General features: G+C 38.6%; 1 protein-coding gene across 1 annotated transcript in view; it reads left to right on the plus strand.

Moving 5' to 3' along the window:
• The first annotated feature begins 5,349 nt into the window (after window positions 1-5,349).
• The window catches only part of LOC102391088 (transmembrane protease serine 11G), a 40,314-nt gene continuing 22,003 nt past the window's right edge, over window positions 5,350-23,660 (plus strand). Inside the window, exon 1 of the mRNA XM_006079834.4 lies at window positions 5,350-5,434. Within this exon, the coding sequence (XP_006079896.3) occupies window positions 5,424-5,434 (11 nt within the window). The 5' untranslated portion in view covers window positions 5,350-5,423. The remainder of the gene's footprint in view (window positions 5,435-23,660) is intronic.

Genomic DNA, 23,660 nt, shown 5'->3' on the forward strand with positions numbered 1-23,660 from the left:
TAATTATAGGTTTAAAAAACTAAAATGAAAAAAGAGAAAAGAGAGGGGGCAAAAAGGAAAACTCCACAGAGCTGCAAAAGCCCAACGTAGAGGCAGAGGTTCATAACAGCAATAAAAAACTTGACTGAGGAAAAAATAAAAGCTCAGAAGCTTAATTGGACTTCATACTGCTACTGCTAAGTCACTTCAGTCGTGTCCGACTCTGTGTGACCCCATAGATGGCAGCCCACCAGGCTCCCCCATCCCTGGGATTCTCCAGGCAAGAACACTGGAGTGGGTTGCCATTTCCTTCTCCAATGCATGAAAGGGAAAAGTGAAAATGAAGTCGCTCAGTCGTGTCCGACTCTTAGCGACCCCATGGATTGCAGCCTACCAGGCTCCTCCATCCATGGGATTTTCCAGGCAGGAGTACTGGAGTGCGGTGCCATTGCCTTCTCCGATTGGACTTCATAGTGCCAATAAAATCAACAACTACAACAGAGGTGGGAAAAAGGGAAGGGGGGTGATTAAAAAAGAATCTACAGAACAAGTTAAAACATAAGAATAAGAAATGTTTTCTTGAGTCATTGCTGTCAGAGTCCTTTCCCTAGCTGGGAGTCACAGTCCACCTTAATTCCCTATGATGCCCTCCATCACTGTGTTGATCTCTGGACCTGCAGTGGGGGCAGCTGATTCTAATCTGGTCCTGCTCCTGTATGTCCTTGCCTCCAATGTCCACAGCTATCAGAACTAGTGTGTTTTATTTTGTGGGCACTCTCCCATGACCTTTTATATATTCCATAGACACAGAGTCTGCCTAGTTGATCGTGTGGATTTAACCTGTAGCTTGTACAGCTGGTGGGAAGGTTTTGGGTCTTCTTCCTGAGCCACACTGCCCCTGGGTTTCAACTGTGGTTTTATTTCCACCTCTACATGTGAGTTGTCCACTGGGGTTTGCTCCTGAGGCTGCCCTGGAGGACTTGGGTTTGCCCCTGTGAGGGCCAGGTGTGGAGGTGGTGCAGCTGCTTGGGTCACAGGGGTTCTGGCAGCACCAGGTACTCAGGGGAGTTGACGGCTAGGGCCACAGGAAATATAGTGGTCTAGAAGGGTATGGCAACCAGTATGGGCCAATAGGCTCCAGAATTCTTGCCTGGAGAAACCCCCTCCCTGACAGTGAAGCCTGGCAGGCCACAGTCTACAGGGTCGCAAAGAGTCGACATGACCAAAGCAACCCTTCATCCATAGACAAGAGACTTTTTTTGCCTGTGGCAGCTCTGCCCCAGTAAGAGTTGAGCGTGAAGGTGACACAGCTGATTGACTTTCAGGGACCCTAATGGGACCAAGTGTGCAGGGACACAGATTGCCTATGCCACAGGAATTATGACTCTATCCGAGTCTTCTTTTGAGCTTCTTGTAGCTGGCGCTCAGAAGGCCATTTTGGCTAGTCTTTCTCCATAGCTCCACCCATTCAGGCACTTAGAGGGCTCCCTTGGCTGGGGTCCTACTCTGTAGTTCCGTGTGTCAGGTGTCTGATGGGCCAGACTCTTTATTGTTCAGCTGCAGATGCTTGCGGGTGGGGAAAGAGAGGCTATGGTGATGGCTCCACCCACTATGTGTGACTCGGCAGTATCACCTTGCTTTCATGGCTGCCAGGCTTTCTTCCACCAGCATGTCCCACCACGATCTCCTCCCTCACATCCCCTCAATCCATCTCCCCACAGTCAACAGTAGCCTCACCCTGGGATTGCTCCACAATCCCTAAACTCCAGGCCCCAGCCACTGCGCCTTCCATGGGGGGCCAGAGTCCCTGTCCAGGGTATGTATGACTGTGGCAAGGACTATCTGATTCTCACTCCATTTAGGCTGCCTCAGATGAGCTGTTTCACTCTCAGCCTTAAATGTTTCTCCTCTGACTCAGACAATTGCCCCAATGTGGGGATCGGACCGCTGCTTCAGTTTCCCCACCCACCAAGGGCAGGTCCTGTCCTACTAACACTCCTGCTTTTTCCCTTAATTCCTTCCTCCTACTGAGTTTTTCATGATTCTATATATTCTTTTCCACTGGTCAGGTATTCTTGTCCACTCTCAGCTGGTGTTCTGCATGCACTTCTGTGTCTGAAGGTGTATTCCTTATGTATCCATGGAGAGAGATGTACTCCACGTCCACCTACACCTCCTCCATCTTTTTTCTCCTAAAATCATCTTTACATTTATTAACTTTAACAGAAGCTTACTATTTCTTTCCATTACAAAATAGGCCAAACAAACAAAAAAAAAAAAAAAACCCCTCAAAAACCCTGTAACATAAGCTGTATCAGTGACTTTTTCACCAAGAGAAATCATAGATATTTTCATTTAATAGTTGTTAGATATGCATCAAAATATATTTATACTCATTACAGCTTTGAAATTATGTTATTAGACTCATTGCTATATCCCATTATCTAACATTTTAAAACAGAAGCATATTTACTTATATTCAAAATTGTAATGGACACATATATAGCTATGGCTGAGGCCCTTCTCTGTTCACCTGAAACTATCACAACATTGTTAATTGGCTATACCCCAATACAAAATGTTTTCGGTATTAAAAAAAATTTTTTTAATCCAAAATAAAAAAAAGATTTTGATAACTACATTGCTATATACTGTTTTTTATATAATCCTATGTATTTTATCTTATGCATCTAAAAACATTATTATGAGAAGGGGTCCATAGTCTTGACCAGAGAGCCAAAGATGACAATGGATATGGCACAAAAAAGAAGTAAAGAGCCTTTAACCTATAGAGTAAAGACAAAATATAGTTTCAAGACATACAAAAATTTAATGATTATCCTCTTCCCATTTTCCATTTTAATCTCTCATCTTGGCTCTTTCCTTTTGCTCTTATCCTTAATTTTCATTTTTTAAAAAGGTAGTTTAGTGCTGTAAACACACTATAATGTCACATGCACACATGATTCCCATTGCATAGAATTTCTTTCTTCCTCATCACTTTAGCAAGTTTGCATTCTTGAAAGGGATATACCAACTGACCATACCCTTAGAGTATGTGAATGTTAAATTTTTACTAAATATCTACTATTGTTAAACATATAGTTCAAAAGATAGAAAACAATGCTTTTTTATATTATTGTGCTAGGCAGGATTCTAAAATAGTCCTCCAAGATCTTCTGCCCTAATCTTACTGCAAATACAGTGAGATATCATAGCCATGCTTATGCTACTGCTGCTGCTGCTGCTGCTAAGTCGCTTCAGTCATGTCCGACTCTGTGCAACCCCATAGATGGCAGCCCGCCAGGCTCCCCCATCCCTGGGATTCTCCAGGCAAGAATACTGGAGTGGGTTGCCATTTCCTTCTCCAATACCTAAAAGTGAAAAGTGAAAGTGAAGTCGCTCAGTTATGTCCAACTCTTAACGACCTCATGGACTGCAGCCTACCAAGCTCCTCCGTCCATGGGATTTTCCAGACAAGCGTACTGGAGTGGGGTACTTATGGTACATCACTTGGCAAAAGGCATTTTGTAGATATGATTCATATTACTAATCTCTTGACTTTGAGTTAATAAAAGAAGGAGATTTTTCCAGGTGGGTTGAAGTCTAAGCCCTTAGAAGTAGATTTCCTGAGAAATAGAGAATGTTCACTTCTGAACAGTGGAAAAATCAAACAGATTCCAAGTGTGAAAAGATGCACCACTGCTGGCTTGAAGACAGAGGGGACCATTTATGAAGGGATGCAGATAGCCTCTAGAAACTGAAGGCAGCCCAAGCTGACAGGCAGCAAAGAAACCAGGACCTTAGTCCTGCAATGAACTTAATTCTACCATCAGACTAAATGAGCCGGCAAGTGATTCTTTACCACAGCCTCCAGATAGGAGCCCAGCAGAGCCCTCACCATGCTTTTAGTCTTTAAACACTAAGCAGGGAACAACACTGAACTCACCTGGACCTCTGTCCAACAGAGTGAAAAACAGATAATAAATGGCTATTGTTTTAAGTGGTTACATTTGTAGCAATTTGTTATACACGAACAAAAAGTGGACAAAGGCATAGAATTTTTAATTTATTAGCAAATATGTTCATTTATTTGTTGCAATTATATGTGCCTGCTTTGCCAAAAACTTCTTTTCAAAGCAAAAGGGAACTTGAAATATGAATTCAAATGTTGATTTTCAAATCAACTAAAAGAAAGATTGAGTAAATATTGAATATCAAAGTGTTTGCAGAAGTGCTGAAAATTCCATTCATTCATAGACATCACAATTTCTGGCCTCAAATCTTTCATTATCTAGCAGAAGGAATATTTTGAAAATAATCAAAACTAAAACTAGATGCCTGCTTGAGGGGAAAACATGGGTCAAGGGCTATTTAGAGGAAATTAGAGGAAAACATCCTGGGGGGAACATAGGCTCTCAAAGTCTAGGGACCCTGTGTAGTCAGATTCTAATTAAATGACTTGAATCTTACAGTGAGGTGGGTTTTTAGCTGAGAACTATACTACAAAGAGGGGAAACAATATTTTAGGTATATGGGCAAAGACACAATGGGGAAAAAAAGGATCTGATCTACAGAAAACAAAACTCTAAGTCAATGAATGTAGGTGCTGATGTTGTTGTTTAGCCGTGACTGACCCTTTTGTGACACCATGGACTGTAGTCCACCAGGCTTCTCTGTCCAGGAGATTTTCCAGGCAAGAATACTGGAGTGGGTAGAATAGAAGATCTTCTTGACCATAGGATCAAACCCACATCTCCTGCATTTCAGGCAGTTTCTTTACCACTGAGCTATCTAGGAAGCCCAGGTGCTATTTTAGCTACAAAGAAAATCACAAGATGAGTTGGGAGAGCCCTTGAAAATGGCAGTTGGCACAAACATCAATATATTTTCACTTTCCCATCTTAAAGTTAGATATCTCTTTAAGCAGACACCAAAGAATTACTGGGCCAGATCCAGACATGTCTCAGACTATTGCATTAACAAAATTCAGTGAACAGCTATCCAACCTTTTACGAAAAAGGTTGATCTTGTTCAAAGGTTGATCTGATCGTGTTTCACACCTGTCTCTAAAAGGGAAAAGGGCAGGGCCTGAAGACCAGACTGTCCTGACTCAGAACAAAGAGTACCATCTCTTGAAAGACAAACACAAAACTGCTCCAAGTATTAAGGGTGTTGCTTAGGTTTTGGACACAATATTTTCTCATTTAATTAGCCAGAACCAGGAAATTCTTACTTGCTATGACAAAGGTTATCAAGCGATTCTTCACCTCAAGTCACACTATTGGTTAAAGTTTACCCATCCCAACTTGTTCAACTAGTTTATTTTAAATCCTTTAAGTATCCTTTCTTTAGTCAGCTGAAAGAATGCCCAGAGTGCTACTCATTTGACGAGAAATCACAAAGCAGCACAGAGGTGGAAGAGTTTGCATTCTTGACAGTGGATGATGTATCAGTAAGTTTAATTTTATTTCATGTTTAAAAGATATGTTTCATATTTGTGGCTTCCAATTCAGGAATTATTCTGATTTGTGAATTTAATAGTTTTTTTTTTTTTCTCTACTATTGGAGAAAATAGTAACAATAGTAATATTAAAACTCTTTATTTCAGGAAACCATGCTAACAATTTTTTTTTAATCTGAAAATTCCACATGTTGGATTTTAATTGGGAAATTTAAATTTAATGTGAAAATGACATAACAACAGAGAAAGGGAGGAAAAACACAGAGCCTGAGGTAAAATTGTGTACGTTTTCAGCATGGAAAGATAGAGAAAGTAATAAAGTGTTTTCTCATCCCAGTTTAGAATGCTGTTTGTGATCTTTCTAAATTATGCATTTAATAGATACACTGAAAATAGAAGAAGTATATAGGTCGTATGTGTGTGTCTGTTAGTTGCTTAGTCGTGTCTGACTCTTTGCAACCCTATAGACTGTAGCCCACTAGGCCCCTCTGTCCATGGGATTTTCCAGGCAGGAATACTGGAGTGGGTTGCTATTTCCTTCTCCAAAAGGAACTATAGAAAGAAATAAAGTGAAGTCACTCAGTATGTCCAGCTCTTTGCAACACCATGGGCTGTAGCCTACCAGGCTTCTCCATCCATGGAATTTTCCAGGAAGGAGTACTGGAATGGGTTGCCATTTCCTTCTTCATATAAGTCATATAGGAAGTATCATGTTATAGCCCTTCTTCTGAAAATGATAATTATTATTAAAACCTCAAAAAGCAAATAAGAACTTTAATGTCCTTTGATAAATTCTTTGTCTTTTAAAATAAAAAATTAAAGAACAATATAAGAATAATTTATACATATGACTATAAAAAGTGAAAAGCAAAAAATAGTGAGAAGTAAATAAATAATTCTAAGATTTTGTCTTTAATAGATTTGGAAGGAAATCTACTGAAAATAAAGCTTAAATGTTTTAACCTCCATTTCCCTGTCCTATCTATTCTTCATTTTTCTACATTTCCCAAATGTTTTATTTGGAACATTAATTCTTCTTACATAAATATGATGTCAATAAGTACAAACTGCTCAAGGTAATAAAAGAATTACAGATGTCTTTTCTAATGACTTTTAACTGGAGTTGCACTCTTGTCTTCATTGGTAATAATAGAATATTGTCTATAAAATTCAAAATACATGGATTTCTGGACCACAATCCCCCCTCAACAAACTCTTTACAATCACTCAAAATGTTCCCCTTTCTCCTTGCTCACCTTAGAGACACAAATTAAGTTTTAAGTGGTTAAAAAAAAAAAAAAAAAAAAACTTTTCACACGACCTTATTTCTAGAACAGGCACACGCTAGCAATTTTCTTTTCAAATGGACAGTAATAGAATCATAATGATGATGCTATTACCAGTATTTTTATTTTTATTTCAAAGTATTTCTAATCTGTAGGGGAAATATGATGATTCTATACTAATAATGATAATTCAATTAATCAAATTATTTTTTGCTCTTCAGTATATTTAACTGTCATGTATTTATGCAAAACCTATTTGCTATGTACCAGTCACCATTTTTTGATATTGAAATGCTATGCGAAGTCACTTCAGTTGTGTCCGACTCTGTGCGACCCCATAGACGGCAGCCCGCCAGGCTCCCCCGTCCCTGGGATTCTCCAGGCAAGAACACTGGAGTGGGTTGCCATTTCCTTCTCCAATGCATGAAAGGGAAAAGTGAAAGTGAAGTCGCTCAGTCGTGTCCGACTCTTAGCGACCCCATGGATTGCAGCCTAACAGTCTCCTCCGTCCATGGGATTTTCCAGGCAACAGTACTGGAGTGGGGTGCCATTGCGTTCTCCGTGATATTGAAAAGATGGGAATAAATAAACATAAAGTTTTTAAATTTTTATTTTTTAATTGAAGGATAATTGCTTTACAGAATTTTGTTGTTTTCTGTCAAACCTCAACATGAATCAGCCATAGGTATACATATATCCCCTCCCTTTTGAACCTCCCTTCCATCTCCCTCCCCATCCCACCCCTCTAGGTTGATACAGAGCCCCTGTTTGAGTTTCCTGAGACATACAGTAAATGCCCATTGACTATTTTATATATGGTAATGTAATTTTCCATGTTACTCTTTCCATACATCTCACCCTCTCTTCCCCTCTCCCCATGTCCATAAGTCTGTTCTCTACTTCTGTTTATCCATTGCTGCCCTGAAAATAAATTCTTCAGTACCATTTTTCTAGGTTTTGTATATATGTGTTAGTATACAATATATATCTTTCTCTTTCTGACTTACTTCACTTTGTATAATAGGCTCTAGGTTCATCCACCTCATTAGAACTGACTCAAATGTTTTCCTTTTTATGGCTGAGTAATGCTTCATGGTGTATATGTACCACAAGTTCTGTATCCTTTCATCTGTTGATGGACATCTAGGTTGCTTCCATATTCTAGCCATTGTAAATAGTGCTGCAATGAACAATTGGATACATGTGTGTTTTTCAATTTTGGTTTCCTCAGGGTATATGCCTAGGAGTGGGATTGCTGGGTCATATGGTGGTTTTATTCCTAGTTTTTTAAGGAATTGCCATACCATCTTCTATAGTGGCTGTATCAGTTTACATTCCCACCAACAGTGCAAAAGTGTTGCCTTTTCTTCACACCCTCTCCAGCATTTATTTTTTGTAGACTTTTTGATGATGGCCATTCTAACTAATATAAAGTGATATATCATTGTAGTTTTCATTTGCGTTTCTCTAATAATGAGTGATGTTGAGCATCTTTTCATGTGTTTGTTAGCCATCTGTATGTCTTCTTTAGAGAAATGTCTGTTTAGGTCTTTTTCCCACTTTTTAATTGGGTTGTTTGTTTTTCTGGTATTGAGTTGTATGAGCTGCTTGTATATTTTGGAAATTAATCCTTTGTCAGTTGTTTCATTTGTTATTATTTTCTCCCATTCTGAGGGTTGTCTTTTCACCTTACTTATAGTTTCCTTTGCTGTGCAAAAGCTTTTAATCAGCTCCCACTTGTTTACTTTTTATTTTATTTCCATTACTCTAAGAGGCAGGTCATAGAGGATCTTGCTTGGTTTGTGTCATTGAGTGTGTCATTGAGTGTTCTGGCTATGTTTTCCTCTAAGAGTTAAACCTACAGTTTTAATTCAGCTTCTTTTAGGATTTATGTAAATTTCAATTCTGGTTAAATGTTACAGCTGGTTAATGGAAAATGAAATCGACCAGAAAGGTAAGGAGAGAAATGAAAGTGACATAAAGAGACAAAAAAAAAAAAAAAAAAAAATAGACTGAAGTAAAAATCAAAGAAAAGCAAGAGACCTACATCTGGCTAACAGACTAACAAACCATTTAGATCTCTCCATTCTTATTACTTTCCATTTTCAAGGTTTTCAAATTTTTCACCTCCAGGACCAAAATTCTTAAAACCTTGACGGTCCCATCCACTATTCAGATAAGTCATATGCCTGCTTTACATATTTTTGCCATATTAGCCTTGGCTTTCTTTGGCTTTGTGCCTCACAGGAATAGTAAAGGATGAGGGTGCTGGAAAGAGTTGGAAGAGGTGTTGTTGAAAAAGCTGTCTCTACTCTTTCCATTGATGATCCACGCCCCAGAGTAATTAAGTCTCAGAGGATTTTTTCCATTTGGAATACCCAAACATTTAGTTATTCGTTTTTGCCACCCATGGCCAATATGGAGAAAACCTATCTTATTCCTCATTGTGCATGCCAATACCAAGTAGAATGCTTGGGACATGTTAGTTGAACCATTATTCATTCTTCAAATTTATTTGGGACCAATTTCCAACTAACAACTCATCAACTACTGGTTGTTTGAATATTCTCTGTTATCTTAATATCCACGTAGTTAGATTTCATACTATTTTTAAAGACTCCCTTGTATAGGGAAATATTTTGTTTACTTGTCTAGTGAGCCATTCTGTATTTAGATATAGTAACATATGTGCTGTGCTTAGTTGCTCAGTTGTGTCCAACTCCATGACCCCATGAACTGAAGCCCACCAGGCTCCTCTGTCTGGGGATTCTCCAGGCAAGAATACTGGGGTGGGTTGCCATGCCCTCCTCCAGGGAATCTTCCCAACCCAGGGATTGAACCAAGGTCTCCGGCATTGCAGGCAGATTCTTTACCACTGAGCTACCAGGGAAGCCCATGAATACTGGAGTGGGTAGCCTATCCATTCTCCAAGGGATCTTCTCAATCCAGAAATTGAAACAGTGTCTCTACCAGGGAAGCCCCATGTGTATATGTGTATATATATATATATATATATATATATATAGAGAGAGAGAGAGAGAGAGAGAGAGGCATAAATATATTTCTAATATTTAGTCCTTTTTTCTTTCCTGAAAATGAATATCTATGAACTAGATTCCCTGGATTATTGCATTCTTACAGTGAGGTTCTGAGTAATATTACATTATTCTTTACCCCACACAGAAATATTGGAGTCTGTTTCCTTTTTTTAAAAAAATTAAGATACAGTTGACATATAACCTTACAGTTTCAGGTGTATGATGTAATGATGTAATATTAGTATTAATATATCTTGTGACCACCACAGTGATCACCAGAATGTTTAGTTAGCATCTGTCATCATACATAGTTACATTTTCTTTCTTGTGATGAAAACTTTTAAGGTGTACTTCAGTAATTTTCAGATACAAAATATGTTATTATTAATTATGCTGTATATTACATCCTCATAACTTCTTTATTTTATAAAAGTTTGTACCTTTTGATCCCCTTCACCCATTTCACCATCCCCACCCCTACTTCTGGAAGCCACCTAGCATCTCTTTTCATGTAGTAACACCATCAGTGAATTTTACTTCCCACAATGATTGTTTAAATGAGGTTTATGTTTTATACCAATAGGCATAAAAGAACTCTGTCAAGTGAAAACATATCAATGTAGAAATCAGAGACTAATGATTTTAATTTAAAAACAAAACTTGATTTTAAATGAGAGTCTTTCCTCAGCTTCTGTAATAGTACCTACCGTATGTCCTAGGAGTTCAGCATGATCAGTGTAGTAATAGGAATAGATATCAAAAAGGTGAGATGACTGATGGCCCCCAAAATGAATAATTAATATCTCTGATGTTTCTTTCAAGTTCAAAAATGCACTTAAAACTTTACCAGAACATAGACACATATAATATATATATATATAGTCTTTTTTATAATATATATTTTTAAAAATAAGAGTTAAGATACAAACATATCTATTTTATCTATCATGTATTTTTTACAGGAAAATATCATGATAGATTATCCATAATTTAAAACTCTTCTGTTTAAAATGTTTTTAATCTTGGAATAATTGATACCCATTTTATAAGAAACACCACAATAATGAACAACCCTCTGGCTAATTTTTGCATGCATTCAAAATTATTTCCTTAGAATAAGTTATTTTCTGCACTTGCACAATTTCTGGAGTACCATCCCATAATTACCAAATTACTCCATGTCCCAAATAATTTTTTCTCTGAATATTGCCTATGTCCCTGTAAAACTGAAATATAATCGTTCCTCAGGACACAGAATTGTTTACAGCCCTCTGAAGTAAGAGCTTATTATTGAAGATTTTGCCTTGTCCTTACTTTTTAATGCCACCTCAGATCATTCCTTTCCACATCCCTGTAAACCACCTTATTCCTTTGAGGCTCACACAGTTCTGCTCGTACCCTTTTCCTTCCTCATCTTTGTCCTCATGGACCCATGATAATGCCTTTTATTTATTAAAGGCTGACACTTGCTTCCCTATATCATTCTTTACTCCAAGTCCTACATTTACCCTAAGTAGCCTCAGTGCTCATGCTGATTGACCTTGAAATCCTACTCATTCATTTCCTTGTCTCATCACTATAACCTTCTCTTCAAATATTACTCTCATCCCACACCCTAGACTTTGTCATGACTCTCTGAATCATACTTTTGGACAACTATCACTATCCTAACCTTCCTTCTTACAGTCTCAGTTACTTCTAGTGTATAAGTCATCCACCTTTTAAAAATTATTATTCATTGGTTTTTCCAGTCTATGAATTCTTCCTATCCTTCAGCTTTCCACCTCCACCAAACATACCACACACACATACATACACCTATCTTGGTTTCTCTTGTGATCCTTAAATTCATCAATGGAACAAATTTTTCAATATCTCAAACTCCACTAAATTCTCCTGCTGCATATTTTCCTTCATCATTTATACCTGGATAAATTCTAGAGAGCACATACCTCTGAACAATGGTTCAGCTCTGCCAAGACAGAACTCTGGGAATGCAACAAATGTGTATGACATGCCTGTTCATCTGAGCCCTCAGCCCTAATCATTACCTCCCCTTATTCTATGCTCTCATTTTCTATAATTACTGTTTTCAATTTCTCTAGCCTCCTCAAACTGCCAGTTCTCACCACCTGTCCTCTCATGTTTCTATTTCTAAGATACATTTTGATGATCACTTAGATGAGAATTCCTTCAGCTTCCTTACCTCAAACCAACAAAGCTACCTATATCTATTCATACTCTCAAGAGGATGCTGCAGTTTATTCAAGTTCTCCAATCTATTAGATTGAACCATATGAAGCTGTCAACATATCATCAGTTTTGTCCTACACAAATGGCAATTTTATATGTGTGAACTTAATAGTTTAGAATTCATGATCCTTCAGCTGTGCTCTCAACTCAGTCCTCCTCCAAACTTCAGCTTCTCTACAAGTTCCCTGGTGGCTCAGATGATAAAGAATAAGCCTGTAATTCAGGAGACCTGAGTCTGATCCCTGTGTCCAGAAGATCCCCTGGAGAAGAGAATGGCTACCCACTCCAGTATTCTTGCCTGGAAAATTGCATGGACAGAAGAGCCTGATGGGCTACAATCTATGTGATCCCAAAGAGCTGGACGTGACTAAGCAACTAATATTTTGACTTTCACTTTTCAAGTATACTCAAAACTTACATATTCTTAAGAAAAAAAAATCTTCCATCAACCCCATAACTTCTCTCTCTTCTAATCTATAATTCAACTCATAAAAAATTGTTGATATCCACTGTTTCATCTCATTTCTTCCAGTTATTCCTCAAACCCTTGACATTTGGGTTGTAACTTTGGTTTGCTACTCTGTTCCTTCACCTGTTGTGGTCACCGTGATCCACTATTATTTAATCCACTAGTTATTCTAAACTTTTATCAAGTTTGATTTCCTAACCATATTGGACAATTTGGATCAATCTCTCCTTGAATATCTTTTATCCTTTATTATCATATCACACATGTTTTCATTAGAGAGTGAAGAGGAACTAAAGAGTCTCTAGATGAGGGTGAAAGAGGAGAGTGAAAAACCTGACTTAAAACTCAATGTTCAAAAATCTAAGACTATGACATCTTGTCCCATCACTTCACAGAAAAGAGAAGGGGAAAAAGTGGAAACAATGACAAATTTTCTTTTCTTGAGCTCCAAAATCACTGCGGGTGGTGACTGCAGCCATGAAATTAAAAGACGCTTGCTCCTTGGAAGGAAAGTTCTGACGAATCTAGATAGTATATTAAAAGGCAGGAATATCACCTTAGCAACAAAAATCTGTATAGTCAAGAAACTATGGTTTTTCCAGTGGTCATGTATGGATGTGAGTTCAGTAAGTTCAGTTCAGTCGCTCAGTCATGTCTGACTCTTTGCGACCCCAGGAACTGCAACACGCCAGGCCTTCCTGTCCGTCACCAACTCCCAGAGTCCACCCAAACGCACGTCCATTGAGTTGGTGATGCAATTCAGCCATCTAATTCTCTGTCGTCCCCTTCTCCTCCTGCCCTCAATCTTTCCCAGCATCAAGGTCTTTTCAAATGAATCAGTTCTTCGCATCAGGTGTCCAAAGTATTGGAGTTTCAGCTTCAACATCAGTCCTTCCAATGAACACCCAGGACTGATCTCCTTTAGGATGGACTTGTTGGATCTCCTTGCAGTCCAAGGGACTCTCAAGAGTCTTCTCCAACACCACAATTCAAAAGCATCAATTCTTCAGTGCTCAGCTTTCTTTACAGTCCAACTCTCACATCCATACATGACCACTGGAAAAACTGTAGCCTTGACAAGATGGACCTTCGTTGACAAAGTAATGTCTCTGCTTTTTAATATGCTGTCTAGGTTGGTTATAACTTCCTTTCAAGGAATAAGCGTCTTTAAATTCCATGGCTGCAATCACCATCTGCAGTGATTTTGGAGCCCAGAAAAATAGTCAGCCACTGTTTCCACTATTTCCCCATCTATTTGCCATGAAGTGATGGGACGAGATGCCATGATCTTAGTTTTCTGAATGTTGAGCTTTAAGCCAACTTTTTCACTCTCCTCTTTCACTTTCATCAAGAGGCTCTTTAGTTCTTCTTCGTTTTCTGCCTTAAGGGTGGTGCCATCTGCATATCTGAGGTTATTGATATTTCTCCCAGCAATCATGATTCCAGCTTGTGCTTCCTCCAGCCCAGCATTTCTCATGATGTACTCTGCATATAAGTTAAATAAGCAGGGTGACAATATACAGCCTTGACGTACTCCTTTTCCTATTTGGAACCAGTCTGTTGTTCCATGTCCAGTTCTAACTGTTGCTTCCTGACCTACATACAGGTTTCTCAAGAGGCAGGTCAGGTGGTCCGGTATTCCCATCTCTTTCAGAATTTTCCACAGTTTATTGTGATCCACACAGTCAAAGGCTTTGGTTTAGATGGATACGAGAGTTTGACCATAAAGAAGGCTGCTAACTGCTGCTAAGTCACTTCAGTTGTGTCCGACTCTGTGCGACCCCATAGACAGCAGCCCATCAGGCTCCACCATCCCTGGGATTCTCCAGGCAAGAACACTGGAGTGGGTTGCCATTTCCTTCTCCAATGCATGAAAGGGAAAAGTAAAAGTGAAGTCGCTCAGTCTTGTCTGACTCTTAACGACCCCACAGACTGCAGCCTGCCAGGCTCCTCCGTCCATGGGATTTTCCAGGCAAGAGTAGGGTGCCAAAGAATTGATGCCTTCAAATTGTGGTGCTGGAGAAGACTCTTGAGAGTCCCTTGGACAACAAGGAGATCAACCCTGAATATTCACTGGAAGGACTGATGTCTGAAGCTGCAATACTTTGGCCCCCTGATGTTAAGAGCTGACTCATTGGAAAAGACCCTAATGCTGGGAAAGACCAAAAGCAAAAGGAGAATAGGGTGGCAGAGGATGAGATGGTTTAGATAGCATCACCAACTCAATGGACATGATCTGAGCAAACTCCAGGAGACAGTGAAGGACAGGGAAACCTGGTGTGCTGCAGTCCATATGGTCACAAAGAGTTGGACACAACTTAGTGACTGAACAGCAACAATAAGATTTATGGTAGGTTAGAGACCAATGTCAACCTGAGAGTGACAGTGAAAAGATGGTAGGTTCTGTGGCTTATAAATCTCAGTAGGATTGAAGTCAGGGTACTAAGGCAGTAAACTAGAAGGATATGTCATGACAATTGAAGAGTTGGATGACTAAATTAACATTTAGTTTATGGAGAAATAGAAGCTTTTGGTAATGACAAGATATAGAGTTTGAGTATGAAGGTGGGCAGCTAAGGTAAAGAGAAGGACAACGTCACTGGCACAAACAGCCAGAATATAAAATAGGACATGATCACTATAACAAAATAGATAGCAACAAAGCAGGATAGGAAGCGTCAAGGTAGCTGTTAACTGGAGTGGGATAGCTGTGAATAGATTAATGGTTTTGGCCCTTATAGAAGGCTTTAGAGCAGCACACTGAAAGGTTTTCAGAAATGGAAACACCAGGGATTTCCCAGGAGGCTCAGTGATTAAGACGTTAGCTTCCAATGCAGGGGCTGTGGGGTCAATCCCTGGTCAGGGAGCTAAGATTGCACATACCTCAGGGCCAAAAAAAAAAAAAAAAAAAAAAACAGAAGTAATATTGTAACAAATTAAATAAAACCTTTAAAATTGGTCATCAAAATATCTTTTTTAAAAAATGAAAAAGAAATAAACAAATGGAAATGTCAGCCACTGGAGAAAAGGAGGTTAGAAACACAGAGGGAGAGGGGATATTTTAGGTAGAGCGGTGCTGTGAGTAGAACAGGAGTGGGTGGCTGTAAGAAAGATAATAGCACATGTGAAGGGAAGTACTATACATTAAGAACCCAAAAGTGAATTAGACACAGTAAATGAAAGACATTTTTTTAAACAACATGTAAAGCATATCAACATCCCTCCCATATTACTGCCCACTGTGTTCCTATAAACCCTCAGAATTAATAACACCTTGCCATGGGTTTCGGGGACCCCATGATTTGGTCCTTGCTTGTCTCTCTGCTGAACCTTTTCTACATTTCCCTGGACCAACTATGATCCAACACTGTTCATTTCTTCCTGGGACTCAACAAACTCATTCCTGTTCCAGCTCTAGGAACTTGTTACCACTGGGTTGCTCTTTGCCCAGTTCTTCTAGATGTTTCCTCACTATTTACCACTTAGCTCAAAGGGCATCTCTTTGGGGATGATTCCTTAAATACTCTCTCCCCCTGGCTTCCAGTCACTCTTTATTCATCATTGTGTTTTACTTTCATGAGTTGAATCTTACTCTTTGGCTTAAGTATTTCTTGAATGAATGAATGAATATTAATCTAAAGAGTACAGTCTATGTAATGATAAACATCTGAGAGTTTTTATAAAAGGGGATCACATTAATAGAGCTGTATATTTAGAATATAGCTCTCACTGTAACACTGTAGAATGTAAATATTTGATAGGAAATCATCTGGAGATAAAGAGATCTATTAATGGCCACTCTGCTTGTTCAGATAAGATACCATGAATGCCTAAGGTTGGATGGTATTAAGCAAATGGGAAAAAGACAAATAAGAAAGACAATTCAGCAGTGACTGATGAGGTAAAGGAGTTGTTGAGAGGAAGATGTCTGTGATTTCAGGTTTCAGAGAATGGGTAATCTAGAAAACTGCAAATAATATTGTTAATACATATATTTGCTTTCTTTATTTGATAAAAAGGTAAAAGGAAGTAAAAGGTGATGGGAATAAGAAATGAATAGACTCAAGTGAAAAAGAATGATATAATAAGAATGAGTCAGAAGAAACTAGAAGACAGAAAAGATAAAAACCACTGTGCTGTGCTGTGCTTAGTCACTCAGTTCTGTCTGACTCTCTGTGACCTCATGAACTGTGGCCCTGCAGGCTCCTCTGCCTATGGCTCTGTCTGTGTCTTCTCCAAACAAGAATACAGGAGTGGGTTGCCATGCTCTCCTCCAGGGGCTCTTCCTAACCTAGGGATTGAACCCAGGCCTCTGGCATTGAAGGTGGATTCTTCACCATCTGAGCCACCAGGGAAGCTCAAAAACCACTACAGCACAGCAAAGAAAAAAAGATTAGTTGAAGATGTGGTGAAATTATAACATTTTTAGATTGTCAATGGTAATGTAAAATGCATAGACACTTTGGAAAAGTTTAGCAGTTCCTCTAAATGTTAAACATAGATTTAGCATATGACCATATTCAACTCTTTGATATATATGCAAAGAAATGAAAACACGTACATACAAACTTTGAACATTAATGTTCACAGAACCATTATTTATAATAGCCAAAAGTAGAAACAATTCAAATGTCCATCAGCTGATGAATACATATATAAATCATAGTATATCCATAAAATGGAATCTTATTTGACAATAAATAGAAATGAAGCTTTACCTTTCATTATGGAAAACCATATGGAGGTGATACATGCTACCACATTGATGAATTTTGAAAATACTACATTAAGTGAAAGAAGACAGATAGCAATCACTTCATATGACTTTATTTATATGAAATATCCATAATAAACAAATCCACAGAGACAGAAAGTAGATTAGTGGTTGTCTACAGTGAAGCGTTAGGGGAAAACGGAGAATGACTATAAATGGGTATGGAGTTTCTGTTTGGGGTGATGAAATGTTTGAAAATTGATTGTGATGATGGTTGCACAACTTTTGTGAACACACTGAGAACAACTGAATTGCATACTTTAAGTGAGTGAACTGTATGGTATGTGAATTACATCTCAAGAAAGCTGTTAAAGAAATAAAGGAAGGAAAGAGACAAAAAGAAAGAAGAAGGAGGGAAGACACCAAAAAGTTCAAAAGCTCAAAAGGGAGTTTTCATTAAATATAAAAGCTCCTGAGAGCTATTGTTCACTGAAGCTGCCAGTTACCTGCCTCTCACCATCCCTCCAATTTGGCATTCATGAGACCTCTACAGCAGTATCAAACAGTTCCTTCAGTAATTCTTTCTGACTCAAGAAAATCCTCAGTTAAGTGTCTTTTCATGTTTTAAACTTTATTTTTTCAAATAAAACTATCTCCCAATGCTCAGATATAGTGACCAAACTCTTTCATTAGGAAGGATTTGTAGCTAACACATTAGGACATGTTTCAATGTTCAGAGAAGCCCTGTGTCCTTGTGGAAGTCAAAATTTGTTGGTAAATATCAGTAAGAAGAGACATGATTAATTGAAAACATTAGTAGGAAATCAGGAAAAATTGAAGCCAAAGTGGGTGGGAAGTACTGCTCCAGCTATCTTCTTCAACAGCCCAGGTCAATGGCATATGCCCTCTTTTTGGTTTTCTTCAGGCTTTAATGACCTCAGTGTTCTAAAATTCCCTTCAAAGAACAGCTTCTCATAGAGTTTCACCATGTAAATTTGCATTAATGAGCAAAGTTCTGAAGAGTAACACTCTCTGACCTTGTTTATTTCATTTTGAACTCTTATCAACTAAAATACTAATTATTTTAATTACATTTTAATTATGACACCATCAACTTTCTATCTATGAAACATTATATCTTTCCTATTTGCATTATGTGGGGTTATGTAAACAATACACACAGCTTGTCAGAACATGAAACATAAAAGAAAGCACAAATCACTTAATCTTTTACACAGCGTTGAATAAGTCTATGCACATTACAGATTTAATGAAAGTCTCATAATGTCTTGTGGTACAACTGAAATGATCATCATCATTGTTCAGCCACTGTTATTATGAGTAATAACACCACCGCCTACGGATATTTGCATAACAACTTTCTTCCAGAGTTATTCCGTCTTCCTCAGGTGATGAATTAAAACCCCAGCTAGATGATTCATCTGTATTATTTTGCCTTGAATTTTCCCATACCCATTATTTTTGCCCAGTAATTCTTTCCTCATGGATGATCACCATGTGAGCATCAAAATGTGTTCACCAGATAATGTCTACTTTTGAATCCTATGATTTCTCTTGAAGGCTCTAAAGTCCTTCCTCAACCCAGATAGAATGATTCTATCTGCTGGAACTTTCCAGGGGAAAATCAGGGCTTTGCTAGTCTCCCAAGCTGCTTCTCTATCTCTGTGTATTTTGTGCCAAGTGTCGTCACTCAGATTCCGAAGTCCTGGACACCAGTTCTCACTTTTTCTTTCATGAACAGCACATCCAATATCTAGTATAAACTTTCCACCAGCTCACTCCACTCGATTTATGTACAAACTTCTTGCTAACATTTTCAGTTGCTTTTGATAATAAAAATAAGAAAATAATCCAAACTCCTAAGTCCTCACCTTGTTTTAGATAGAGTTCTAAGTGCCTTTTCATACATTAACTCATTTAATATTTTCAATAAATCCCACAAGGTGGGTATTATTACTTTCATCTTACCATAAGGCAGCTGAGGCACAAAGAAGTTGAATGGCACAAAGACTGTCCATGGTCCTGCAGTGGGGAGTCAGGATAAAAACTCAAGTAGGCTGGCTGCAGAAACTACACTCTTAACTGCTCTGCTGGGTAACCTCTTTCAGAGACCAGAAGCCCTTCAAATCATGTGGTGGCTGCTGTGCATAAAAATCACTTTATTCCTCATATTTGAATTATTGGGCTTCCCACATGGTACAAGTGGTAAAGAACCCACCTACCAATGCAGGAGACATAAGAGAAATGGGTTCAAGCCCTGGATCAGGAAGATGGCCTGGAGGAGGGCATGGCAACCACTCCAGTACTTTTGCCTAGAGAATCCCATGGACAGAGGAGCCTGGAGACTTACAGTCTATGGGGTCACAAAGAGTAGGACACAACTAAAGTGACTTAGCATGCATGCACATTGATTCACTGACTGACAACATTTTGATTAAATAAAGCATTTGAAAAAGCTCCAGAAAAAAATAATAGATGCTCAGAGAGCCATGTAAGGTGAAATAACCTGAAGATATACCTTGGTAAACGTTGTAACATTGAAAGAGAATGGTTGATAATGAAAAAAGCAGGATAAGTTCTTTCTATTCTGAGGTTTGGTTGAATACCTCTGCCTGAGATAGTCTGGATAACGTGTCTGTGAGTGCTCAGTCACAACTGACTCTTTGCGACCCTGTGGACTATAGCCCACCAGGCTCCCCTGTCCATGGGATTTCCCAGGCAAGAATTTTGGAGTGAGTTGCCATTTCCTCCTCCAGAGGATCTTCGCGACCCAGGGATCAAACCTGTCTCTCCTGAATTAGTAGGCAGATTCTTTACCACTAGAGTCACCTGGGAAGCCAGTCTGGATGATAAGCCCCCTCAGAATTTAAACAAAAGTAGAGAGCGTCAAAAGATGAGATGGCTGGACAGCATCACCGATGTAATGAACATGAACTTGGGCAAACTCCGGGAGGTGATGAAGGACAGGAAGGCCTGGCATGCTACAGTTCATGTGTTGCAAAGAGTCGGACATGACTGGACGACTGAACAACAACAACAACAACAACAACAAGAGGAGGGATTAAAAGGATGACACTTTTCAAAAATACTTTGACTCTTTGTGAAAGGCTTTCTAAAGCCTGCTGAAAGGAAAACTTTTGTCACTGCTCATCTTCACTCTGATGTGAATGCCTCAAAGGTGAGGTCACTTAAATTTTTATTTTGTTTGGATGGCAAAGGCTTTTCTAAGGCTGGATTTTCCTAATTACAGTGAACTTGTTTAGTCATCTTATTGGAACAGTCTGACCAAAATTAAATTCTTTGTATCTGAAGGGTTGGGGGAAGGAGAAACCAAGAAGGGAAGAGGAGAAAGCTGCCCATTAGCAATTTTTAAGTACAAAATGTACAATTATACCTTGATTCCAAATAAGTGCTTAATCTGATTTTTTCCCCTGCCATGTTTGAAGTGATTCATCTCTAGCGAAACTCTCTACTAAAAATAGTTTTTCTGTTGCAAATAGTTTAGGATTGCTTCTACCTTATTACACAATATTTTATTTAGTAAACAAATATCTACCAAGAACCTATGAGGTATAATCTCTACCAATATCAAACAACCACTGAAATTAGTCATTGAAATTTGTCAATGTTTAAGATAAAACTGTGTTAGAACTAAAATAAATCAGAAATAAAGCATTGTTTTACTTAAAACAAAAACATATATTAATAAATATTTGAGGGTATGTCAGCATGGTTTCCTGGCAGCTCAGACAGTAAAGAATCTGCCTGCAATGAGGGAAACCCGGTTTGATCTCTAGGTTGGGAAGACTCCCTGGAGAAGAGAATGGCAACCCACTCCAGTGTTCTTGCCTGGAGAATTCCATGGACAGAGGAGCCTGGTGGGCCACAGTCCATAGGGTCACAAAGAATCGGACACAACTGAGCAACTAACACTTTCACTTTCTGCATGGTTAAGGAGAAGAACTCAAACAATTTTTCACTTATGACCCTTACATAAAATGGTAAATAAGTCACATTGATTTTATGGAGTTCAAACAGTTCAACAAGAAACCACATCATTTTGATGATGAGAATTTTGTTGCAAAACAATCTCCCGCTTTACGAATGGTTTTCTATATCTGATACAGAGGGGGAAAGAATGAGAAGTGGATCTAGCATTTTCAAGTTTTAAAAAGAATCATTATTTTTCAGCCATTATTTCCTCCAAGGAGAAATTGTTAGTTCTTCTCTGAAACTCCATTAGAAATGCTCTGCAAATCTGGTACAATGTGTTACACTATGCTCCTCCTTTAAAATACTGTAAGTTCCTGGAGGGGAATATTGAAGATTCTTTTCTATGTTCCCCTGCATTTTCATACATATGTAAATAAGTGCTAGTCACTCAGTCATGTCTGACTCTTTGCAACCCCATGGACTATGGACCTCCAGGCTCCTCTGTCCATGGGATTTCCCAGGCTAGAATACAGGAGTGGGTAGCCATTTCCATACATAGTACTGCTCAATAAATATCCACCAAGCTAACTAATTGCTCCCTCTTAATTAACTTCACCTCCATTCTCATTTATGACCTCTTTTATGACTTTCTCAGGTATGTTCTTGAGACATTCTTGTCCTTGTCTCATGTCACCTTAATTTATACTATTCCTTCTCCCTGTGATACATCCATTCTTGCCAGCCTTCCTTCTCAGCCTTCAAGAAGCAGTTCACAAGACAACTTCTCTAAGGCAAAACCATGTGCCCACTCAGCTTCCATAGCGTACCAGGCATAATTCCATCATGACATTTATCACTTCTATTACAGTAGTTACTTAATATGTTTCTAGATCACACATTCTTTTAAGATGGGAACCTATATATTATTCAGTTTTGAGTCTTAAGCAGAAAGTGGCACACAGAAGGAACTCAGCAAATCTCAACTGAGTTCATGATTGCCCATGATCTTCTATTAATAAATGTGATGAATACATTCACCAGCACTTGCCTGGACCCAAGCAGGATCCCAGCCCTTTTATAGATATTTCAAATGTTTGCAGATGTAATACTCTTCCCACCAACCAAAGAGTAGAAGGCCAGAGTAACTTTAACTTTAGATCTTTCCAGAAACACAGAAGAACTCAGATTTGGTGCTACCTGAGATACTTATAAGAGGTCAGGTTAATGGTTCTGAGTGGGGAAACTGCCTCTATCTTCTTGCCCAGATACAAAGATGCATTGTTGCTATTGTTTTTCAGTCACTAAGTCTTGTCCAACTCTTTACAAACTCATAGACTGCAGCCCACCAGCCTCCTCTGTCCTAAACTATCTTCCGGAGTTTGCACAAATTCATGACCTTGAGTTGGTGATGCTATCTAACCATCTTATCCTCTGCCACCCCCTTTTCCTGCCCTCAGTCTTTCCTAGCAACAGAGTCTTTTCCGGTAAGTCAGCTCTTCACATCAGGTGGTCAAAATTTTGGAGCTTCAGCTTCAGCACCAGTCCTTCCAGTGAATATTCAGGGTTGATTTCCTTTAGGATTGACTGGTTTGATCTCCTTGCAGTCCAAGGGACTCTCAAGAGACTTCCAGCACCACAGTTTGAAAGCATCAAGGATCCCTAATCCTTCCAGATCGCTGATGCCAAAAGGCACATCTCAGTTAATATCTTTAATTTTTTAGCTGGAGCCTATTTTCCACCAGCTACCAACTCCAGGGAAGAAAATTCCTTATTCTTTTTTTTTCCATGTGTAATTTTTAACAGAACAAGAACTGGTACCTTTAACTTTGTAAAGGATATTCCTGTTCAGTTCTCCCATAGATTAGATCCTCCCAGACCATCCATGTTCATCACAACCCATTGTTCAGTTAGTCCTTAGACTCTGGGCCCTGACATTAGGATGGAGACAGGCTTTGCCACATTTTCCCCCTTCCACAAAATTTTCCCAAATATCAGTCATTTGCATTCCACTTTCATTCTTTCCATTATATTTTCAATACATTTCAATATATTACTGTCTTAATATTTTTCTTTAAATCTATTATTTATTCAAATAAATCTCTCCTTATCCTGTGCAACATCACCTATAAAAGTCACAAGTTTAAAATCTCATCGTCTTATGAAATAGATGTTTATTATATAACACCAGTGGTTCTCACACCACATAATTCCTTGGTCCAAAATGCCTAGCTATCACTATTTATTTGTTTATCATATTAATGATATCATTTTGGTTCACATATTATTTTTTTTCCTTATAGTTCCATTCTGTTTTCTTTTCTTCAACCTGTCCTATTTCAGATGCTCTTCATATGCATTATAGATTACTTGTCTTATAAATAGGGATTATGGGTTTAAGAAGTGTGAAAGAGTCCCAGAACCCATGTCCTAGTGCCAATTCCTCCAATATCCAATTTGAGGATTTAATAATCTCTCTGAGTCTGACTATTCATGCTAGAATGAG

Source organism: Bubalus bubalis, chromosome 7 (genome assembly GCF_019923935.1).
Source record: "Bubalus bubalis isolate 160015118507 breed Murrah chromosome 7, NDDB_SH_1, whole genome shotgun sequence".
Classification (NCBI taxonomy): domain Eukaryota; kingdom Metazoa; phylum Chordata; class Mammalia; order Artiodactyla; family Bovidae; genus Bubalus; species Bubalus bubalis.